This window comes from Chiloscyllium plagiosum, unplaced genomic scaffold (genome assembly GCF_004010195.1).
Source record: "Chiloscyllium plagiosum isolate BGI_BamShark_2017 unplaced genomic scaffold, ASM401019v2 scaf_5725, whole genome shotgun sequence".
Classification (NCBI taxonomy): domain Eukaryota; kingdom Metazoa; phylum Chordata; class Chondrichthyes; order Orectolobiformes; family Hemiscylliidae; genus Chiloscyllium; species Chiloscyllium plagiosum.
In genome coordinates this window covers 2918-25000 of record NW_025212023.1, presented here as the reverse complement: position 1 = coordinate 25000, position 22083 = coordinate 2918, and the positions used below count along the sequence as shown (strand labels likewise).

Sequence of the window (22083 nt, the reverse complement as noted above, 5' to 3'; positions counted from 1 at the left end):
GCAGTGCTAACCACTGTGCCACCGTGCCGCCCCAATGTAACATCATGCTCCAATGTAACATCATGCTCTTATACTCTATGCTTTGACAGATAAGGGCAAATGGCCCATATACCTTTTTAACTACCTTATTAACATAATCTGCTGCCTGGAGATCTGTGGACAAGTACCCCAAGGTTTTTCTGTTCTTCTGAGCTTGCTAGTGTTCTGCCACTCATTGAGTACTCCCTTGACTTGTTAGTTCTTCCAAAGTACATCAGATCACACAGTGTTAAATTCCATCTGCCACTAAGCTGACCATCTATGTCTTCCTGACTATCTATGTCTTCCTGTAACCTAAGGCCCTCTTCCTCACTGTTAACTATTCAGCCAATCTTTGTGTCATCTGCAAACTTACTTATCATTCCCTCCTACTCATTCCATCTAGATTATTTATATATATCACAATAATGGACGCAGCACTGGTCCCTGTGGGATGCCACAGGACACTAGCCTCCAGTCACACAAACAGCCTTCTCCTCCCATCCTCTGTCTCCTACCACCAGCTAACTTGATGAAATTTGCCTAAGATACTAGTAGAGTTCATGACTTCTCACATTGACAAGTTACACATTCAACTTAGCTGAGTTCATCTGCGTTGTCATAAACTTATTTCAACCTTCTAACTTTTCTAATGACTCAGTTGTCAAGATACTGCACTCACCATAACTTTAGACCTCTTCTCTTGTTCTACTCTGCTTAAATTATAACAACTAGGATGTTACTTATGGAACTTGCTGTAATAGTAATGTCATCGAACTTCATTGAGCAATGGTTAAATTCCCTCTTCATGGAGGTGGTCGTTATTTGGCACTTCTATTATGCCAATATTCCATGCCATTTATCAGTCCAAGCATGGATATTATCCTGGCTTTGTTGCATATGGACACAGAATGCTTTGGTATCTGAGAAATCTTGAAAGTTGTTGAACATTGTGCAATCATCTGTAAACGTCAGCACTTCTGATCTCATAGTGGAAGGAAGGTCATTGTTGAAGCAGTTGAAGATGGTTAGATGTCAGACCATAAAAGCTAAGAGCAGACGTGGACCATCTAGTCTGCTTTGCCTTTCAATGAGATCATTGCAAATCTGCTGACTCTCAGCTTCACTTTCCTGCCTTTTCCCCAGTACACTTGATGCCCTTACTGATCAAAAATCTGTCTATCTCAGACTTGAGTATACTTAACAACCATAAAGAATTCCACTGATCCACACTGACCTCTAATAAAAGAAATTCCTCCTTGTCGCTCCAGTAATTGAGATTATGCCCTCTGCTACTAGACTCTCCCACAAGTGGAAGTAACCTTGTTACATCTACTTGTCAAGTCCTCAAAGCATTTGAAGTACTCTACTGTGATATCCTGGGACTGAGATGACTGCCTTCCAACAACAATAGCCCTCTTCCTTTATGCTAGGTATGATTCCAATAAGTGGAGAATTTTCCTCCTGATTTACATTGCTTTGCATTTTGCACTGGCTCCTTGTTGCCACACTTGCTCAATTGCTTCCTCACCTACGGGTTTAACTCCTTCGTCCATGTTGGATATAGGCTGGGATTAGAAACTGAGTGGCCTAGGAGGAGGCCAAAATGAACATCTGTTATAAGTTATTGTGGAATCAGTGCTGCTTAATATCACTGTTGACCACCACTTCATGATGAATGAGAATATATTAATGAGGTGGGGAAATGAAAACAGAAAGTGGGGAATTCGAGCAGTAAGTCTTGCAACATCTGTGAAGTAAGAAGTAAACTTAACATTTCAAATCCAATGTGATTCTTCTTTGGTACTGCTGAGTTTTACTAGCACTTTTTTTTTCTTATTACGAACTGAGTAGTAATGGTCGTAGTGAACAAACAATTGGTCCAAGTTGAGTGTTATTAGCAGAATAAAGATCAGCTCTGACTGAAAACGTGAAAACAAGATACACTGTGGGGAAACAAAATAACAAAATGGACAGCAGAGCTCATGATCTGAATGTGCTGAACTCAGTGTTGAGTCTAGAAGGCTATACAATTCCTAAACATAATATGAAGTACTATTTCTCCAGCCTACAACGGGCATCATTAGAACACACCAGCGTGCCTCTGACAAATGATAGGGACGAAGACATTAAAGTCACTGTTGTAGACTGAGTGAAGTGAACCAGCGAAACAATCACCCAGCCTGCATTCACTGCCTAAAAGGCTGGTTAAGGCACGATCCCTCAAGTCATTGAAAGTATTTAATGAAACACCATGGTCATTGTTTGGCATTTGTATGGTGCCAATATTACATACCATTTATCAGCACGGACATTGTCCAGGTCTTGTTACTTATGGACACACAATGTTCTGGTATCTGAGAAGTCTTGAAAGGCTATGAGCTAAATGCTAGAAAGTGGTGTGATTTTTAAGTTTGTCTACCTCAGTCCAACACTGGCTGCGCCACAACTTTGCCAGTAGTGGATGCAGTACAACAGGTTGAAAGAAGTACAAACAAAAATATACCTCTCTTTAGGTTGAGGTTATGCAAGGTGTATGAAATTTTACTTGTAAAGATATTGTACCTTGTCAAGGTATAGGTACTGTGTTTTGAGGGTGGGGAGGTTGTATTTATAGTTGGAATCCAGTCCTCTTGTTGAAGGGAGGGGAGTGATACTCAAGCAGCCTGGACAGAAGGTATACCATCCCCGCGGTGCAAACATCCCGGAAACCTTCATTGGGGTACACCCCCTACTCCGCCAACCTGATTTGGTGCAGAACCCTCTAGACCCATCTCCGTCACGTGGTCCGAAACAGACTCCCCAGACGTTTCAGAATCTCCCACCCACGCAACTGCTGAGCCCTCCGAGCCGTGCAGCGCCCCCCCTCCCAGCCAACGACAATCCCTCTCGGGGGTCTCCACATTGCTCGCGCTAACTACGAGCCCGGGTCCCGGGTTTCGGGTTTGTTTCCGGGTCAGGGGTGACGGCGCCATATTGTCGGGCTCGGAGCGAGCGAGCGGCTGGGATCGGGAGGTGAGTGAGCGGAATCCGGTGGAGCTCGGCTGGGGAGAGCTGGTCGCTTGATCCCCAAGACCTGCCCCCCTTCCCCGGGGATACACAGGGATGCTGAGCCCGGACTGCGGCGGCCGCCGCCTTCACCCCGCAGGTTGTTGAATATGGCGGCGGCGGTGGCGGCCGGGGGGATGGTGGGAGGGCCTGCTCCGCTCCGCTCCGCTCGGCTCGGCTCCCCGGCCGCCGGGAGGCTGCCTGGCTGGACTTGAGCCGATAATCAACCCCTTTCGATCCCGTGGGGTGGAGGAGCCAGATCTTATTTTTGATTCGGTGGGGGGGTCCCCGCTGTCGAGTTGGAGCAGGCGGCCGCCGGGAGGATCTGAGCTCGGCCTGGGCCTTCTCTCAGGCTGTTGCGGCTCCTATCGAAAACATTCACCTCTGCTCGAAAAATGTCCTTTCGGGCAGAAAAACAACCCTGCGCCCTCATTTCCAAGACTTTGTGCTAAACTCGTTCGAAATATAATCAGATGTGTTTCTGAAATTGGAAAGTTTATTATCAAATGCAGTTCCGTTACTTTATTAATATCTAAACATAACATTTATTTCAGGGATACACCATATTTGACGAGAAAATGACCATTTTAACACTTGGGCATTATTGATAGTTGAAACAAATTGACCTATTTTTGGATACATCTCGGTTTAAAAAAAAGTAAACTGTTACTGCCTGCAGATATATTGCCATATTCATATACACTCACTATTGAACATTAACAGTGAATGGCGTTTTTTGTCGGTTCAAGTGTCTGAGGTTAGTAAATGATCATCTTGGATGTCACTGAATCTAGTTTCTTAACAATCCATGTACATGGTGTTTGTTTTCATGCTGTGACTGAAGTAGGTTAATTCACATAATATTTTTTAAGCAGAGACTCTCAGCCATTAGGTATGCACCTCTACAACCTCAGTTTTGTGAAATCTACTGCCAAATGTACTTTTAAATATAGGTTGAGTATGATTTCAGGTTTAGGTACCATCAAGTTTAAGGCAGCCTGCTGCATATTAAGGAACAGTTTACCAGCACAACTTATTTTTCTATTTAAAATTACCCTGTCTCTAAAGATGTTGACTTAGAGTTATTGAGAGCTGTCTGGAAAGAATTCAAGGCTCCGGTTACTAGTTTCATTAACAACTTGGCAGGTATATGTTATTCTGTTATCATCTTGGACTTCATAAAACAACATTCTGCGTAATTTTGGTATCATCCTAATCTGCAAGGGCCGGCTTTACTCTTATTGCCATTCTCCATAAATTCCCAGTATCCGTCTCTCCGCCCCCCCCCCCCCTCACCGGATGCTTGGTTTTTCACGTGGGGCAGAGAAAATCCTTGTACAATATATACCCCATTGGAGCTTTGTTCTTGAAGGAAAAAATATTGCGAAAAGTTTCTCCTCTTCCAGTGTGCCTGGCCTTTTTGATTCTGTGGCACCTACTAGGATTTCCAGTAGCTATTGCGAATCAGCGATTCTAATATATCACTTGTACATCCCCATCAGTACACTTTGAAATCCATTCTTGAGCTATTCAATACCCTTTATGGAATCCAATTTTATATTCAAATTTAGTGCAGGGTATCTCCTATCATCACAGTGGTACAAGAAGTCAGTGTAACTTGCTTGGTGATTCCAACGGCAGATAAGAATCATCCACATTACACTGGGCCAAGAGTCACTTGTAGGCCAGATCAGGAACATGCTGCACATTTCCTTTCTGAAAGGATGTTAGTGAACCAGTTTGGTTTTTACAGTAATTGATGGCCTTTTTATAGTGATGCTGAGAGTGGCTTTCCATTGAAGATTTTACTGTTTGAATTTAAATTCCACCAACTTTTGATGTATTTGAATCTATCTCCATAGAGCATTAGTCTTGGCCTCTGGATTTCTATTCCAGTGACATTATGACTATGTCATAATCTACTCATTAATTTGAACCTCAAACAGGAAACCAATTTCCATCAACTTTGTATTGTCTTTGATTAGGTTGCATTACTGTCTACACATTTGAGCATGATTTTTCATTTCTTCTCAGAAATACATGTTTTTGATTCTGGCATGTTGTTACTTGAAGGGTTACGCTGTTAACAAGAAGAGAAGTACTTGAATTCCAGAACACCACCTAATAAATTTGTTTACTTTTGTCCTCTCTTTCGACAACTGCTTGCACTAAATTAAATATATTGAAATTTGAAAATAAAAATGCACTTCAATGATTCTAAACCAGACATCATTGAGATGATTAGGCAAGATTTAGGATGTGTAGGACGAGCAAGGAAACTGTAGGGGATGGGCGCAGTTGAAATGTGGAGCTTGTTCAAGGAACAGCTAATGTATGTTCTTGATATGTATGTACCTGTAAGGCAGGGAGGAAGTGGCTGAGTGAGAGAACCGTGATTTAATAAGGAATCTCTTTGTCAAGAGGAAGAATTAGGCTTATGAATGTTCAGTTGGGGCTTTTGAGTTAACCAGGAAGGAGATTACAACAGGATCTTGATCAGATGGCACATTGGGCTGAGAAGTGGCAGATGGAGTTTAATTTAGATAAATGCGAGGTGCTGCATTTTGGGAAAGCAAATCTTAGCAGGGCTTATACACTTAATGGTCAGGTCCGAGGGAGTGTTGCTAAACAAAGAGATTTGGAGTGCAGGTTCATAGTTCCTTGAAAGTGGAGTCGCATGTAGATAGGATAGTGAAAATGATGTTTGGTATGCTTTCCTTTATTGGTCAGAATATTGAGTACAGGAGTTGGAATATTGCGTGTAATTCTGGTCTCCTTCCTATCGGAAAAATGTGAAACCTGAAAGGGTTCAGAAAAGATTTACAAGGATGTTGTCAGGGTTGGAGAATTTGAGCTAAAGGGAGAGGTTGAACAGGCTGGGACTGATTTCCCTGGAGTGTCGGAGGCTGAGAGGTGACCTTATAGAGGCTTATAAAATCATGAGGGACATGGATAGGATAAATAGATAAAGTCTCTTCCCTGGAGTGGGGAATCCAGAACTAGAGGGCATGTTTTTAGGGTGTGAAGGGAAAGATAGAACAGAGACCACCGGGGCCAACTTTTAATGCAGATTGTGCTACATGTTTGGAATGAGCTGCCAGAGGAAGTGGTGGAGGCTAGTACAATTGCAACATTTAAAAGGCATCTGGATGGGCATATGAATAAGTTTGGACAGATATGGGCCAGGTACTGACAGGTAGGACTAGATTGGGTTGGGATATCTGTTCGGCATGAACGAGTTGGACCGAAGTGTCTGTTTTCGTGCTGTAATCTCTATGACTCTGTGACCTAGAGAGAGCTAAGAAGAGCCAGGAGGGGACATGAGAAGTCTTTGGCATGTAGGAACAAGAAAAACCCGAAAGTTTTCTGTAGGTATGTCAGAAATAAAAGACCGACTAGAGGAAGATGGGGTCCTGTCAAGGACAGTAATTAGATGTTGTGTTGGAGTCTGAAGGAATAGAAGAGGTGCTAAATGAATATTTGTTATCAGTATTCACACTGGAAAAAGACAATGTTGCCCAGGAGAATACTGAGATACAGGCTAATAGACTAGATGGGATTGAGATTCATAACGAGGAGGTGTGAGTAATTCTGGAAAGCCTGAAAATAGCCAAGTCCTCTGGGCCAATGGGATTTATCCTACGATTCTCTGGGAAGTTAGGAGATTGCAGAGCCTTTGGCTTTGATCTTTAGGTCGTCATTGTCTACAGGAATAGTGACAGAAGACTGGAGGATAACAAATGTTCCCCTTGTTCAAGAAGGTGAGTAGAGACAACCCTGGTATTTATAATCCAGTGTGCCTTCCTTCAATTGTGGGTAAAGTGTTTGGAAAGGTTATAAGAGATAGGATTTATAATATTCTAGAAGGAAGAATTTGATTAGAGATAGTCAACAAGGTTTTGTGAAGGGTAGATTGTGCCTCTCAAACCTTATAGGCCTCTCAAACCTTATTGAGTTCTTTTGAGAAGGTGACCAAATATGTGGATGAGCAGTTGATGTGGTGTATGTGGATTTCAGTAAAACGTTTGACAAGGTTCCCCACGCTAGGCTATTGCACAAAATACGGAGGTATGGGATTGAGGGTGATTTAGCAGTTTGGATCAGAAATTGGCTACCTGAAAAAAGACAGAGGGTGGTGGTTGATGGGAAATGTTCATCCTGTACTTCAGTTACTAGTGGTCTACTGCAAGGGTCTGTTTTGGGGCCACTATTGTTTGTCATTTTTAAAAATGACTTGGACGATGGAGTAGAAGGATGGGTGAATAAATTTGCAGATGACACGAAAGTCAGTGGAGTTGTGGACAGTGCGGAAGGATGTTGCAGGTTAGGGGGACATAAGCTGCAGAGCTGGGCTGAGAGGTGGCAAATGGAGTTTAATGCAGAAAGGTGTGTGGTGATTCACTTTGGAAAGAGTAACAGAAATACAGAATATTGGGCTAATGGGAAGATTCTTGGTAGTGTGGATGAGCAGAGAGATCTCAGTCTCCATGTGCATGATGGACTGAATGGCCTACTTCCACAGTACGATTCTAAGATCAGAAGTGGGCATGTTAGTAGGGTTGTTAAGAACCCTACCATGTTAGTAGGGTTGTTAAGAAGCATACAATGTGTTAGCTTTTATTGGTAGAGGAATTGAGTTTTGGAGCTATGAGGTAATGTTGCAGCTGTACATTGCATATGGTTCTGGCCGCCTCATCAGGAAGGACGTGGAAGCATTGGAAAGGGTGTAGAGGAAATTTACCAGAATGTTGCCTAGTATGATGAGAAAGTCTTATGAGAAAAGGCTGAGCTACGTGAGGCTGTTTTCATTAGCGAGATGATGGTTAAGCGGTGACTTAATAGAGACATATAGGATGCTCAGAGGATGAGATAGAATGGAGAGTGAGAGCCTTTTTCCTCACATGCTGATGGTTAGCACGAGGGAATGTAGCTTTAAATTGAGGGGTGATTGATACAGGACAGATGTCAGAGATAGGTTCTTTACTCAGTAGTATGGGCTTGGAATGCCCTACCTGCCACAGCAGTAAACTTGCCAATTTTAAGGGTATTTAAATGGTCATTGGATAAATATATGGATGATAATGGAATAGTGTAGGTTAGATCGGCCTCACATGTTGGCTCAACTTCGAGGGCCGTACAGCGCTGTATTGTTCTAAGTTCTAAACTCTAGAGATTGCAGTTGCCACTGAGGAATGTTCCTTGATTTTAATTATCATTTATGGGTAACTGAAGTGCAGAAGCAGTGTTATTAAATGGACCAAATGATGGTATCTCTAAATTTACATGACTGGAAAGCATTATCTTGTCTAATTCTAAAATTCTAAAATGGATAAACACAGCTCAAATTAACCCATGGTTTGGTCATCTCTTATTGGAGATGGGCATTGTCTAGCTTTTGTGTGATGAGAATGTTGCTTGCTCTTTGTCAGCCTGAGCTGGTTGTTATCCAGATCTTGTTGCATTTGATCATGGACTGCTTCAGTATCTGAGGATTTGCAAATGAACTGATCATTGTGCATTCAATGTCAAACATGCCCACTTCTGATCTTTGGCCTACTTCCACAGTACGATTCTTTCAGTCCATCCAGTCCATCAAGACTGACTGTCCGAACAGTATCCCAAGCAAACCTACTCCCCTATCTGTGGCCCTGGCAAAACCTAAACTAAATGTAAGTGATAAGGTTATTGCTGAGCTTATGCTACTTGATAGCACTATTGATGGCAATTTCCACTACTTTACTGATGTTTGGAAGTGGGCTGGATGGTTACTGTCGTTGGATTTGTCCTTTTTGTGTACAGGACATGTCGGGACAATTTTCCGCAGGTGGATGCCAGTGTTGTAAATGTACTGGAAGAGCTTGGTTGGGGGTGTGGCATGTTCTGGAGCACAAGTCTTCCATCTATTGATGGAATGTTGTCAACATGCAGAACCTTTACAGCATCCAGTGCCTCCAACCATTTGTTGATATCAGGTGGAGAGAACTAAGTTAGTTAAAAATCGTTATCTGTGATGCTGGGCACCATTGGTGGAAGCCACTTCTCGCTGATGATTGCTGCGATTACTTACTTTTGCACTGATGTGCTGGGCTCTTCCGTCATCGAAGATGGGGATCTGATGATTGAGTTGTTTAATCGTCCCCCTCATTCACAACTAGACGTGGAATAGGCTAAAATAAGCAGTGTTCATGATGTAACCTTGTGATCGAGGCCCATCTCTGGCTCAGATATGACCTGGGGGTTACAAACAGACTGGTTTATTTTCAGACTGTTGCCAGGGAGGGGTTGAAATTTGCTAGCTGGCACATAAATTTTGGCACCAAAACTGAAAGTCTGCCTTAGAAATTCAGACTTGAAATGTATTCATTCATCAAATGCATTGGAAGAAACTTTTCTCCTAGGTAGAAAGATCAATGATTGGGGGGGACATAGATTTAAGATCAGGTGTAGAGGGGATGAGAGGAACCCCTTTTTCACTCAGGGTGGTGGAAGTTTGGAACTCTGTCTGAAAAAGTGGTAGAGGCAGAAACCCTCAGAACATTTTTTTTAAAAATATGTAAGTGTACACTTAAGGTGCTAAGGCATACAAGGCTATGGACTAAGTGTTATAAAAATGGGATTAGAATTGTTAGGTGGTTGTTTTTCACTGGTGCAAACGTGAATGGCTGAAGGGCCTTTTTCTGTGCTGTAGAACAATATGATTGTAAGGAATGGAAGAACAGGCTCAAGAGGCTGTATAGGGCTACTGCTGTTCTTTTTTAAGTTCTTGTGAAGCAGACCTCTAAAATAGTAATTAGTGTAAATATTAATCTGGGATTGTTTGTAAACCCTAATTAATCTCTTGCATTTACTGCATCTGTTCTGAGAATGTCCTCAAGTACATTGCAGCCAATGATTTATTTTTGAAATTCAGGGACTGTTGCTTTAGAATTATGTGGTGGGATTTAAATTCCCATGCCTCCACAACATATTACTCAAGCAATGTTGTTGTAATCGGATCCATTATGTGAGGCAGCAGTGCTAACACTGAGCCACCGTGCTGCCCCCAGTCTGTACAAACTCCATCACACATCTTTCAGTTATACAAATGGTGTTGATTTTTTGCATACTTATGAAGACTTGATAAAATCACTAAGTGCAGTCCTCAAGCTGCTATCAAAAATCCAATGCATGTAATAAAAATGGCACAATTCAGCTATGAATGCCCATATGCTGTGCTGAATACCAGGAAGATGGCAGATTGTCTCATTTTTCTGAAATAATAGTGGCTTTTTCTCCACTTTATGATCTTACCACCTAACCTAAAAAGTCTGCAACTCCCTAATCAGCTAAGTTTATACATATTTCCTTTCCAAAGGGTTAATTGTTGCAGCATCATAGATATGCTTGGAATCAATGTCCACTACTTGGCCAAAAAAGTTTCTAATTGTTAGCTTTCCTTGCAATTTTCCCATTTTAAATATACATCCCCTGAACTGAATTCACGAGTTAATGTAGCTGCCTTAAATCTACATAATTTATTCCTTTTATGAGTAAATTAGTGTCCTGAATAGTATCGTTCCTCCCACTGTCTCTTCTGTTATGGCATTATAATTCAGAAAACAATACCCAGCAAACATCTTGTCACACTTTTTCAATCCCGACATCAACCTTAATACAGGTAGGATGCCAACGTTTGATTGAACAACAATATAGTCATATTTAGAATATTACAATGAAATTCTTTTTCATTGACATCACATTTCTTATAGAGAGAAGGGTTAATATGGATCCAATTATAACAACATTGTTTGGCTAGTATGTTGTGGAGGCATGGGAATTTAAATCCCACCACAATAGCTGATGGAATTTAAATTCAAACAATAAAGCTGGAATATAAAACAAGTCTCGGTGTGGCCATAACTATGGTAGATTGTTGCAAACAGCCCATATGTCAAAAAAATTACCTTAAGGGAAGGAATCTTCCATCCTCACCTGGTCTGGCTATATGCAACAATGGATCCATATCAACCCTTCTCTCTATAACCAAACTATTGTAAGATGTTGACTCGTAAGTTAATCTTTGAAGCCTTAAAATCCAGAACTCTGTTTAGTTTATCTCCACCAAACTCCTTGCTGGAATTGTTTCGTTAATCATTGGAATGTTTCCATAACAGTAATATGAACCGAACCGAAGTCACAGCATTGTCTGTGGCCCGGCTGAATATATTGGAATTGATCCTTGTCCTTGATCTCTTTACTCTTTGACATGATGATTACACCATCTTTCAGAGTCTTCTCAACTAAGTGCAACTGCCTTCACTTTCAGTCTGACTAATTGTTGTAGCCAGATAATCCAAGAAATTCGTTCTCTCTCAGCCACATTTGCATTTCTTGAGCTTTCCAAGAATTTATCTACTCCTTCTATCTTTTGTGGAAATAATCAATAACATTATGCATATATGTGCTGTTGAAATTTAGCTATATCTCTCCACAACGTCTTGATCTCTTTACGGCTTGTTGAATGTCCAATCTTACATTAATCTCAAATTTCTTTAGTTAAATGTTTGGAACGTTGCCTTTAATCTTAACTCAGAATGTATATCCATGCCATTAAGTCTGTCTCAGTAAATATCATATGCTGAGCCAGACTGTTTACAGACTTACTGCCTGATGAGACACTGAACAGTCCCTTGGCACTTCTTCATACAGAGACCGTCTAATTGCACTTAGGAAATTTATCCCAACCTCCTTTGTCCTCAACACGGGTTCTCTGCAGAGATTGCATAGTCAGCTCCTTACTATATTCCTTATACACCCATGACTGTGTGGCTAAATTCTGCTCTGACTCCATTTACAAGTTTGCTGATGGCACCACTGTGGTGGGTCAGATCTTAAATAATGATGAGACCGGGTACAGGAAAGAGAGCGTGAGCATTGTGTGAAAACAACAATCTTGCCCTCAATGTCAGCAAAACAAAAGAGCTGGTCATTGACTTCAGGAAGCAGAGTGGAGGACACGCCCCTGTCTGTGTCAATGGTCAATGGTGCTGAGGTGGAGAAGGTTGAGAGCTTCAAGTTCCTTGGAGGAAAATTCACAAACAAATCTGTTCTGCTCCATCCATACCAACATTACGGTTAAGAAAGCACACCAACTCTGCTTATTCATAAGACTGTGAAAATTTGGCATGTCCCCATTGACCGTACCCAATTTTTATACACGCACCATAGAAAACATCCTATTTGGATGGATCATAGCTTAGTATGGCAACTGTTCTGCCAAACGCTGAAGAACATTTGATTTGTGAATTTAGCCCAGTCCATCACGCAAATCCATTGACTTGTTCTATACTTCCGCTGCCTCACAAAAACAGCCAACATAATCAAAGACCCTTCCCACCCTGGTTATACTGTCTTCCACCATCTTCCATCAGCAGAAGAGACAAAATTTTGAAAACAGATACCACCAGATTCAATAAAAGCTTCTTCCCTGCTGTTATCAGAATTTTGAATGGACCTTTCATATATTGGAATTGATCTTTCTCTGACCTTCTCTGTAGCTGTAACACTATACTCTGCATTCTGTTCTATTATCCTGATGTACTTAGGTACGGTATGATTTGCCTGGATGCAATGCAAAACCATACTTTCTACTATATCTTGGTACATGTGACCATACTAAATCAAATTTTTATGCCTTTATCAACTCCAACTTGACTCATGGCATAGCTTCAACTTCCACTCTGGAATCCAAAATATGGTTCATGGTTACCCTTGCCCATTTCCAGTCTGCACAATAATCCCTTGTAGGCATTAGCTATTATTGGTCTTCTGTTCTCCACAGACATAATTCAAAATTCTCACCTTTATTTAAATCCCCCCATGACTTGCAATCCCTATTGTAAGCCTAGAACAGTACAGGTCTTTCAGCCCACCATGTTTATGCCAATCACGATGCTATTCTAAACTAATGCCCTCTGCCCGCAATGGTCTATATCCCTCTGTTCCTTGCCTTTTCATGCATTTGTCTAAATGCAACTTAAATGTTGTTATTGTATCTGCTGCCACCTCCCCTGGCATCTTCTAGACACCTACCACCCACTGTTTTTTGCAAAAAATTATCTCTTATATCGATATTTAAGCTTCTCCTCCCTCACCTTAAATGCTTGTTCCCTAGTATTTGACGAGGGAAGAAAACTCTGACTATGTCTCTCATAATTTGTGATATTTCTGTCAGGTTGCTCTTCAACTTCCTCTTGAGTGTAAACAATTCAAGTTCTTGTCACAGTGGCTCAGTGCTTAGCACTGCTGTCTCAGCACCAGGGTCCTAGGTTCAATTCCAGCCTCGGGTGATTGTCTGTGTGGAGTTTGCACATTCTACCCGTGTCTGCGTGGGTTTCCTCCCACAGTGCAAAGATATGCAGGCAAGGTGAATTGGCCATGCTAAATTGTCCATAGTGCTAGGTGCACTAGTCAGAGGGAAATGGGTTTGGGTCGGTGTGGACTGGTTGGGCCGAAGGGCCTGTTTCCACACTGTAGGGAATCTAATCTAATCTTTTCCAAGACTGCCACACTCTCAGTTCTCATGTCCTCAGGTTTAAGAATTTTTTGCATTCCCTCACCCTAAGATGTAGCAGTGTCTCTTGTGTCAGAGGCTGCGCCTTTAAAAGTATTCCTTCCTTAACCCATTCCATTGATCAACTTCCCCATTCTCCTTTAAGACAACCTGAAGCTCCTCTGATCAGACTTTTGACTGTCCCTTCAAATATGTCCTCCTTTGATTCAAAATGCATTGTTTTGACCTGTACATCTTAAAGTTTTCTGATATTTTCAAGATTAAAGGCTTACTTTAAAATAAAAGTTTGTTACTGCTGCACAATACTTCATTTGTTATTCTTAACTGGTGCCTTTTGCCAATGTATTTGAAAACACCCTTTGACAGTTTAGGTGAAAATGACACAAAGTACTAACTGACTTATTTACATTGCACTTTATAAACTAACCTCTGTAATGCATGTTTGTTGAGTTTTTTTGGAAGAAATTACAATCCCATTTTTCTGTTTATAGATTTTGAACATTTGCAGCTCAAAAGTCAATGATGTGGGACCAAGGTGGTCAGCCTTGGCAGCAGTGGCCTTTAAGCCAGCAACAGTGGATGCAGTCGTTTCAGCAGCAACAAGATCCAAGTACGTTTCCATAAATGAAATGAATAGAATTTTTGTAATTAGAAAAGTCTACAGATATTAACTGATGTATTTGCAGCATTGCCAGAATCAAAATCAAATAAATCAGCCAGTGACATAATTTGTTACCTGTTGTAAGGCAGTGGTTCAAGGTTCTTTCATGACATTTTCACAACAACAATACAGTACACCTTAAACATTGCTATTGATCTAAATCTTAACAATTTCTTATGAATTGGAAATATATATTGTTTACCACATGATAAATATTGAATTATTTCTTTTTTAAAAGATCATCCATTGGATGTGGGTATTTGTAGAGATGCCAGCTTGCCCTTGAGAAGGTAGCATTGAGCTACCAGCTTAAATATAACTGTGAATTGTTGACCAGTGGTGATCTATGTACTGGTCTACAATGCAAATCAGTAACACAATGATGTTGCAGGCAAGGCCATGTAAGAAACATCACCATCACCACCCACTGTCGACACATAACCAGACAGGCTTCTGCATATTTATCATAAGTCGTCATAAGCTCAAGCAGAAATAATGTTTCTTAAGCGGGATTGAAGTTACTGTTATATCTTACATCTATATTAATCAAACAGAACGTATGAGTTTCTCAAGATTTCTCTAACAATATTTTACCGCTTTTTCAAATAATTATGTTCCTTTGTAATGTTTCTAATATGGAAATGTCTTCCCTTTTGTCATTGTATGAATTAATAAATTATGTATACCTAATAAAAGGCAAGAATTTGATGTTTAGTAAGGAAAAAATAAAATATTTGTTGTTTCCAAAAATTGTCATTAATTCCAATGAGTTCTATACAGCAGCAAGCTAAAGCAACTGGGATAGAACCAGTAGGTGGTCTGCAGGATCTTTTACCTTGAATAAGTGATCCACTGGCAGAAAACATTTAAGATTACTTTGTTTGGCCATTTCATATGGTAGGTAAAGAGATGCCCAGATGGCTGTGGATCTGGGATAATATGTTGATCTCAAATGGACTCTGACGAACCAGATGGGTTATTTTTAATAACACTTCAGGCACTAATTTTACAGATGCCATTTGAATACTAGCTTTTTAATTCGGATTTATCTAATTAATTTCCCCAGCTGCCATAGTGGGCTTTGAACTCATGTCTCCAGTTCATCAGCCTAGACCCTGGGATTTCTAAACATTTAATACAACCACAATGCCATTATAATCATGGATTATGATCTTGCACATTAAACAAAAAGCCGAATATTCTGCATACCAGTGCAACATTCAAAATGTAATGGATGTCTTGAATTGTCTTTGGATTTAAAACTTTTTTACAGGTCAAATTGATTGGGCGGCATTAGCACAGGCATGGATTGCACAAAGAGAGGCCTCGGAGGAATCCGTAGCAGCACAACAGCCAGTTATAATACCCAATGGACAGGCAGTACATAACATCGAAAATAATCAAGACAATCATGGAAATTTTCCAGGAGATCCTAATTTCAACAGAATGTGGGAACAGGGTTTGTATTTATCACTTAAGAGTCAGTTGGGTATGTAATTGCAAATGGGGGCAATTGAAGAATGCTGTTCCTTGATGTTTATATAAATAAATGTAGCTTTTTCCATTTTTCTCAGTTTAACTGTTGATATAATTTGCCACCAGTAAAATGGTATTTTATTTATTAATGAATCAAATTACATTTGCTCCTGTAAATAGTCAGAAAAAATGTGTAATGAGAATAAGCAGGTTGCACTTCAGCCATTTTCACAGACCATTCATTGTCTGTACTTTCATGGATTTTAACACATTTATTGTACTGAAAGATTAGTGAGTTTTGAGAAGATTTGTAGCTCAGGTTGAGGTTCTGGATGTAGGTTTGCTCGCTGAGCTGGAAAGTTCATTTTCAGACGTTTCATCACCATACAAAGTAACATCTTCAGTGAGGCTCCGGATGAAGCACTGCTGATGATTCTTGCTTTGTGTTACTAATACCCTTACTGGCATAAAATTCGCTAAATGATTAGATTAGATTAGATTACTTAGTGTGGAAACAGGCCCTTCAGCTCAACGAGTCCACACTGACCCCCGATGAGCAACCCACCCAGACCCATTCCCCTACATTTACCCCTTCATCTAGCACTACGGGCAATTTAGCACGGCCAATTCACCTAACCTGCACATTTTTGGACTATGGGAGGAAACCGGAGCACCCAGAGGAAACCCACACAGACACGGGGAGAATGTGCAGACTCCACACAGTTGTCTGAGGTGGGAATTGAACCCGGGTCTCTGGCGCTGTGAGGCAACAGTGCTAACCACTGTGCCACCATGCCGTCCCAAGAGGAGGAAAACAACAACAAACTGCCATTCTTAGATGTCACAGTAGAGCGAACAGCCAATGGGGTGCTTCAAACCAGCGTCTACAGCAAAACAACACATACGGACCACATATTGAACTACAGAAGCAATCACCTCAACACCCACAAACGAAACTACATCAGAACATTATTCCAATGAGCCACCACACACTGCAGCACAGAGGAACTACGCAGAGCAGAGGCAAATCACCTATACAGTGTATTCAAAAAGAACGGGTGCCCAATGACCACAGTCCGCAGATTTCTCAGCAACAAACCTAAACAAGCAGACAAAACACATCCAGAAACCCAAGACACTTTCCTCTACATCAAAGACATATCGGAAATGACTGCCAGACTACTCAGACCCCTTGGCATCATGGTAACCCACAAATCCACCAACACACTAAAACAACAGCTTATGAACTTGAAAGACCTATACAGACAACAAGCAAAACTAATGTCATTTACAAAATACCGTGCAAGAACTGTGACGAACACTACATTGGACAAACAGGCAAAAAACTAGCCACCAAGATACATGAACATCAGCTGGCCAGAAAAAGACATGACCCTTTCTCACTAGTACCCTTACGTATAGATGAGGAAGGACACCACTTCTACTGGGACAACACATCCATCCTAGGACAAGCCAAACAAAGACCTGCACGAGAATTCCTGAAAGCTTGGCATTTCAACAGGAACTCTTATCAATAAACATGTTGACTTGCACCTGATTTACCACCCCCAGAGAAAAAGAACAGAAGATGACATCGCCACAGGAAATGACACCACCAACCCAAAGAAACCCAAATGTATAAATAGAAAGCAGAAATCATCAGCAGTGCTTCGTCTGGAGGCTCACTGAAGATGTTACCTAGTATGGTAACGAAACATCTGAAAGTGAACATTCCAGCTCAACGAGCAAACCTACATCCAATACTGGAAGATTCTACAGATTTCTTTTGTACTTTTTCCCTCAGTGAGAGTTTGGGAGAAATTTCCAAAGTGCACCTAGATCTGTCTTTTCCCATTTATTTATCCTGGGTATATACCTTTTGTGGTAGATTCTCTGATGCTCTGGTTCCAGCAGGTCTGGAGCCATCATGTGTTATAAGCAAATGTTATAAATACTTACAAAAGTCAGTCTAGTTCCTAGTTAGATATTTATCCAGACTTTTATCAAAGAAAAATTTAAAGCCCTGAGCCTCTGTGAAGGATATTGTTATATCCTGGGGCTGCCGGGAAATGATAAGAAATAGTGGCAAAAAACTATGTTTCTTCTTGTGAAGAAATAGGCCAATTATCATGGGCAATACATAGATACTCTCTTTTAGCTATGTTGTTTTATTGGAGGTTAATTGCTAAGTTATTTTACACTTGAACCCCAACCCTCCATAAGACCTACTGTGAATACTGTGCCCAAGGTTACAAAACTTTTCACCAGCATATCGTTTTGCCATAATTAGTTGTTAGCCTAATGCATAATGTTTTGTACTTCTGATATATTGGCAGCTAGCTCACTCTTATCAAATGGTCTTTTTTCCTTTGTGGTTTGGAGTTCTGTCTTCATGAGTGTTCTAAATATTGGCCTGCTGCCATTGTCCAGCCATCCTAAACAGTTTCCAGTTGTAAAAGGTTTGGATTTTTAAATGTTAAGATCTGTCTCCACTGGGTAACCAGCCTAAAGGCAGAAACAATACACTCTCTCATATTTTATCGTTGACCATCAAAATGACCTTTCCTAGCACTTCCTATGGCAGAGGTTTAAAAGTTACTTTGTTCAAACGAGCAATGAGCAAACGTTTTTTGCCTCTTATAAGTTCACCCTTCCTCAGGTTTTTTTTAAAGAAACAAGAGAAAAAAATGATCTTTTTTAAAGGAAAAGACACTGTCTAAATGTGAATTTCGGGTTATAATATCCAGAAAGTGCTCAGTACGGAGTAGTGTACTGGTGAACAGTAAACAGCATCCAGGTAGGAATTCAAAGTAACAAAAATGTGACACAGCGTCAACTTTTTAGATCCATTTTGAGAAGATTTTCAATATTATTTATACTGAAGTTTAGTTTATTAACTTACTAGATTGGGGAATGCAACACCACAGACCACCTCCCCCACCACCAGACCAGCAGCAGTGGATACCAGCCCCAGCCCCCATGGACATAGTCCCTCCATCGGAGGACAGTAGCCAGGACAGTGGTGAGTTTGCACCAGACTCTAGACGTATGTTCAATCAAGTCAATAACAACAATTTTGGAGGAGCACCAGAAAACTTTGGAATGGGATCTGTGCCGGTCAGCCAATTTGATTATCAGGTAAATTTGTTCACTGCAGTTTTGCTTTTGGTGTCTACTTTGTAAGCGCTGCTTTTGCAGCTACAAGAATGCTGCATTATCTTGAAGGGGGCATTAACAATCGCAGGAAATTGAATTTTTTGATGAGTGCTTTCTGATAATTGGCTTGAAAAATAGGCATGTCTCTCAAAGATAACTAAGACCCTCATCCGTTGCATGGCTTATTTACCTACTAGCTTGCTATGTACTTTGAGGTTTATCTTGCATTTTCTTTTCCCAGTAGAAGTTGACTGTGAAACATTTATTACATTAACTATTACACTAAAATTACTAATTCTTCTACATTGTTTATTAAGATGCTTAGAAAACCCTGTATTTCATTGTGACACTTGAAGAGCAGAAAGGATTTCCTGGGGCAGGATAGACAATGACATCCCCCTCGACCATATTTTTTAATCAGCTTGTTTGGGATTTGGGGCGTTGTTTGGATTTGTTTTTATTGTTGTCTTTTAGTTTCTAGCAGATAACTCCCAAATATCGAAAGCGATTTGCAGAAAATTCTTCAGAGGCAATGCCCCACAATGCATCTTGACTAATGTGGTGATTTTGCTTGGAGACTTGTATTAACTCTATTGATCCAAGAAGAAATGGGGAGGGTACGTTTTGACTTGAGGGATGTTTGTGCTTTAGTATTGATGAGTAGCTTTACAAAGTAAAGATGGAAACCGAGCTGTCTGCAAGTTTGAGTTCTTTGATCTGGGTATTAATCAAGATGTACCTTTTTAGTTTTTGGTCCTTTGAGGAGCAATAAATAATTTGTTTACAGATTCTAAGCTATGCTGTTGGAATCAATTTGATTTCAATTCATGGCAAATATCAACATGTGCAAATTGATTAGATGGTAAGTGGCCAAATCATGAAACTGGCCTTTTTTTAAAGGAAGTATTCCAAACATGTATTTAAAATATTTGTAGTGAGGAACAGCTGACTTGTTCATGCGAAGAAATGCAAACCTTTATTTGCAACGTAGATTTAAGATGTTTGGTAACAAAGCAAGAGAAGAAATAGCATGATTTTCTAAAAAAACATTATCTGGAATACATTGTCTGAAAGGATGGTTGAAGTAGATCAGTAATGACTGAGTTGCACATATGCGTTAAGAGGAGGAAGTTAAATGGGACTGCATTTATATTTATTCAAAGAGTCGACGTTGATTGGTTGAATTGACTGTATGATTCTAAATATGATAACCTCCCCCCTCCCATTCAGCTTTGCAGGAGCACCATCAAAATCTAGCACTGAGCCCCAAGCTAGTATCACATGAACCAAAACCTGACCAGATGGGTAGGTTTTAAAGAGAGTCTCAAAAGAACAGAAGGCATACCTGTTTCAGAAGAGAATTCCAGAAAATAACCAAAGGCATAGCTGGCAATGGTGGAGCATTTAAAATCAAGATATGCAAGAGTTGGCGGAGCAGAGATCCAGTGGGGTTCTAGGAGTGAAGGGAGTCACAAAGATGGTGAGGGGCAAAGTCATGGAGGGATTTGAAAACAAGAATACAAATTTTAAAATATAGTTAGAGCTCCAAGGGCCAATCTAAGTCAGTTAGCTCAAAAGTAACAGGTGAATTAGCATGAGCTAGGGCGTGGAACTTTGGTTGATCTTGAGTTTATGTAGGGTGGAGGATGGGAGGCCCGCCAATGAAGATTTAGAGTAGTAAATTGCAGTGTTGTGAAAGGTATTAGTGAAGGTTTCAATAACAAATGCAGTTAAGCAGTTGAATTGGGAAATACTGCCAAATTGGAAGTCGTTAGACTTAATACAAGTATGAATGTGAGTTGGAATTTCACATTGCAGACAAATACAACACCATATTAGTGGCATGTTTTGCCTCAGGCAGAATGAAGTTGTTGGTGGCTAGGCAGAAAATTTAAATCTGGGACCCAAGGTCATTCTTTCATGCTTTCATGTATTTAGTTGGAAGAAATTTCTGCTCATTTAAGAACTGGATACCAGACAAATACTGCGGCAAGAGTGGGTAGGAGAGTTGAGAGAAATGGTGATGAAGTTAGAACTCTGTGTTATCAGCATACATGAGGAAGGAGCCTGATGTGTATTGTTGAGCTTTATTGACTAGCAGCGCTCTACTAGTGAGTGTCTCTCATCCAAGATGCATTTTTAAAACAATCTTTAGTTTTAAGTTCAGTTTCTGGAATTCACATTTGTCTTTTATGAACCAACTTAGAAGTCGTGCATTTTTTAAAACTACGGACTGAATTTCCACAGGTTTTCTCGTGGACTTCTGAGATAATTTCAACAGGTGTCTGCCAGTTATTGTGCTAAGTCAAATTCTTGCAGCCAACTTCCAGCTGGGACATTTTTAAAGGCAGGATTTGAATAACCAATCAACATTTCCATAGCTGAGCCTTCACAATTAGCTAAGACCAGTATTGCTGAAACATTGTTGCTGATATGGTCCATCTGGGCTAACCCTAACCCTATCACAGGACTCAAAAAAAATCGAGCATTGTTTTTTTTCTCGTTGAGACATTCTCAGTTTAGCACACTTTGCAAGACTTAGCTATGTAAGACAGTGAGTACATTCAGAGGGAAAGTAAGATGTGTTAAGAAACATATGAGACAAATGTGATGTTTTATACTTACAGCATGGAGCCGCCTTTGGTCCTCCTGGAGGATTTCATCCACCTTATTGGCAACCTGGGCCACCACCCAATCGTAGAGACAGACCCTCTTATAGAGATCGCCCACGTTCACCCATAACAGTAAAACAAGAACCTCCTGCACTTGGTGAGTTGTATTTTCTGCCCATATATATCTTTTATGTGATGCATTTGTCTTTTTTTAACCTTAGGACTAATCTAGTAACTCATTCTTGTGGTGACTATTGAAATTAGATAACTAATCATATTCAATTTTTACAAAGCTTCATTTGCTTATGATGCAGTTTTGTTACACATTATTTATACATTAATAAAAGAAAACTTGCTACAGGAAAATAAGAATTGTGGAATTGGTTATTTGTAGGTTATAGTAATGGTGTTGTCTGGCCTCCTTCTGTCTCTGATTTATGCAATGTGAGACTTGATTCTGGGCAATTTAGGCTGGCAGCTTTTGGATCGTTTAACAGGCAGAGTACAGTTCTGAAAAGTTCTTGAATCAAGCTTAAGGCTTTTATGAGACAAAGGCTTCC

General features: G+C 40.4%; 1 protein-coding gene across 1 annotated transcript; it reads left to right on the top strand.

Moving 5' to 3' along the window:
- Positions 1–2926: 2926 nt before the first annotated feature.
- On the top strand, positions 2927–21685 carry LOC122547257 (arginine/serine-rich protein PNISR-like). Its single transcript, XM_043685896.1, has 5 exons — positions 2927–3033; positions 14110–14228; positions 15553–15738; positions 18661–18777; positions 21539–21685. The coding sequence occupies exons 2-5, from the start codon at positions 14138–14140 to the stop codon at positions 21610–21612; spliced, it is 468 nt and encodes a 155-aa protein (XP_043541831.1). The 5' UTR covers positions 2927–3033; positions 14110–14137; the 3' UTR covers positions 21613–21685.
- Positions 21686–22083: the final 398 nt, after the last annotated feature.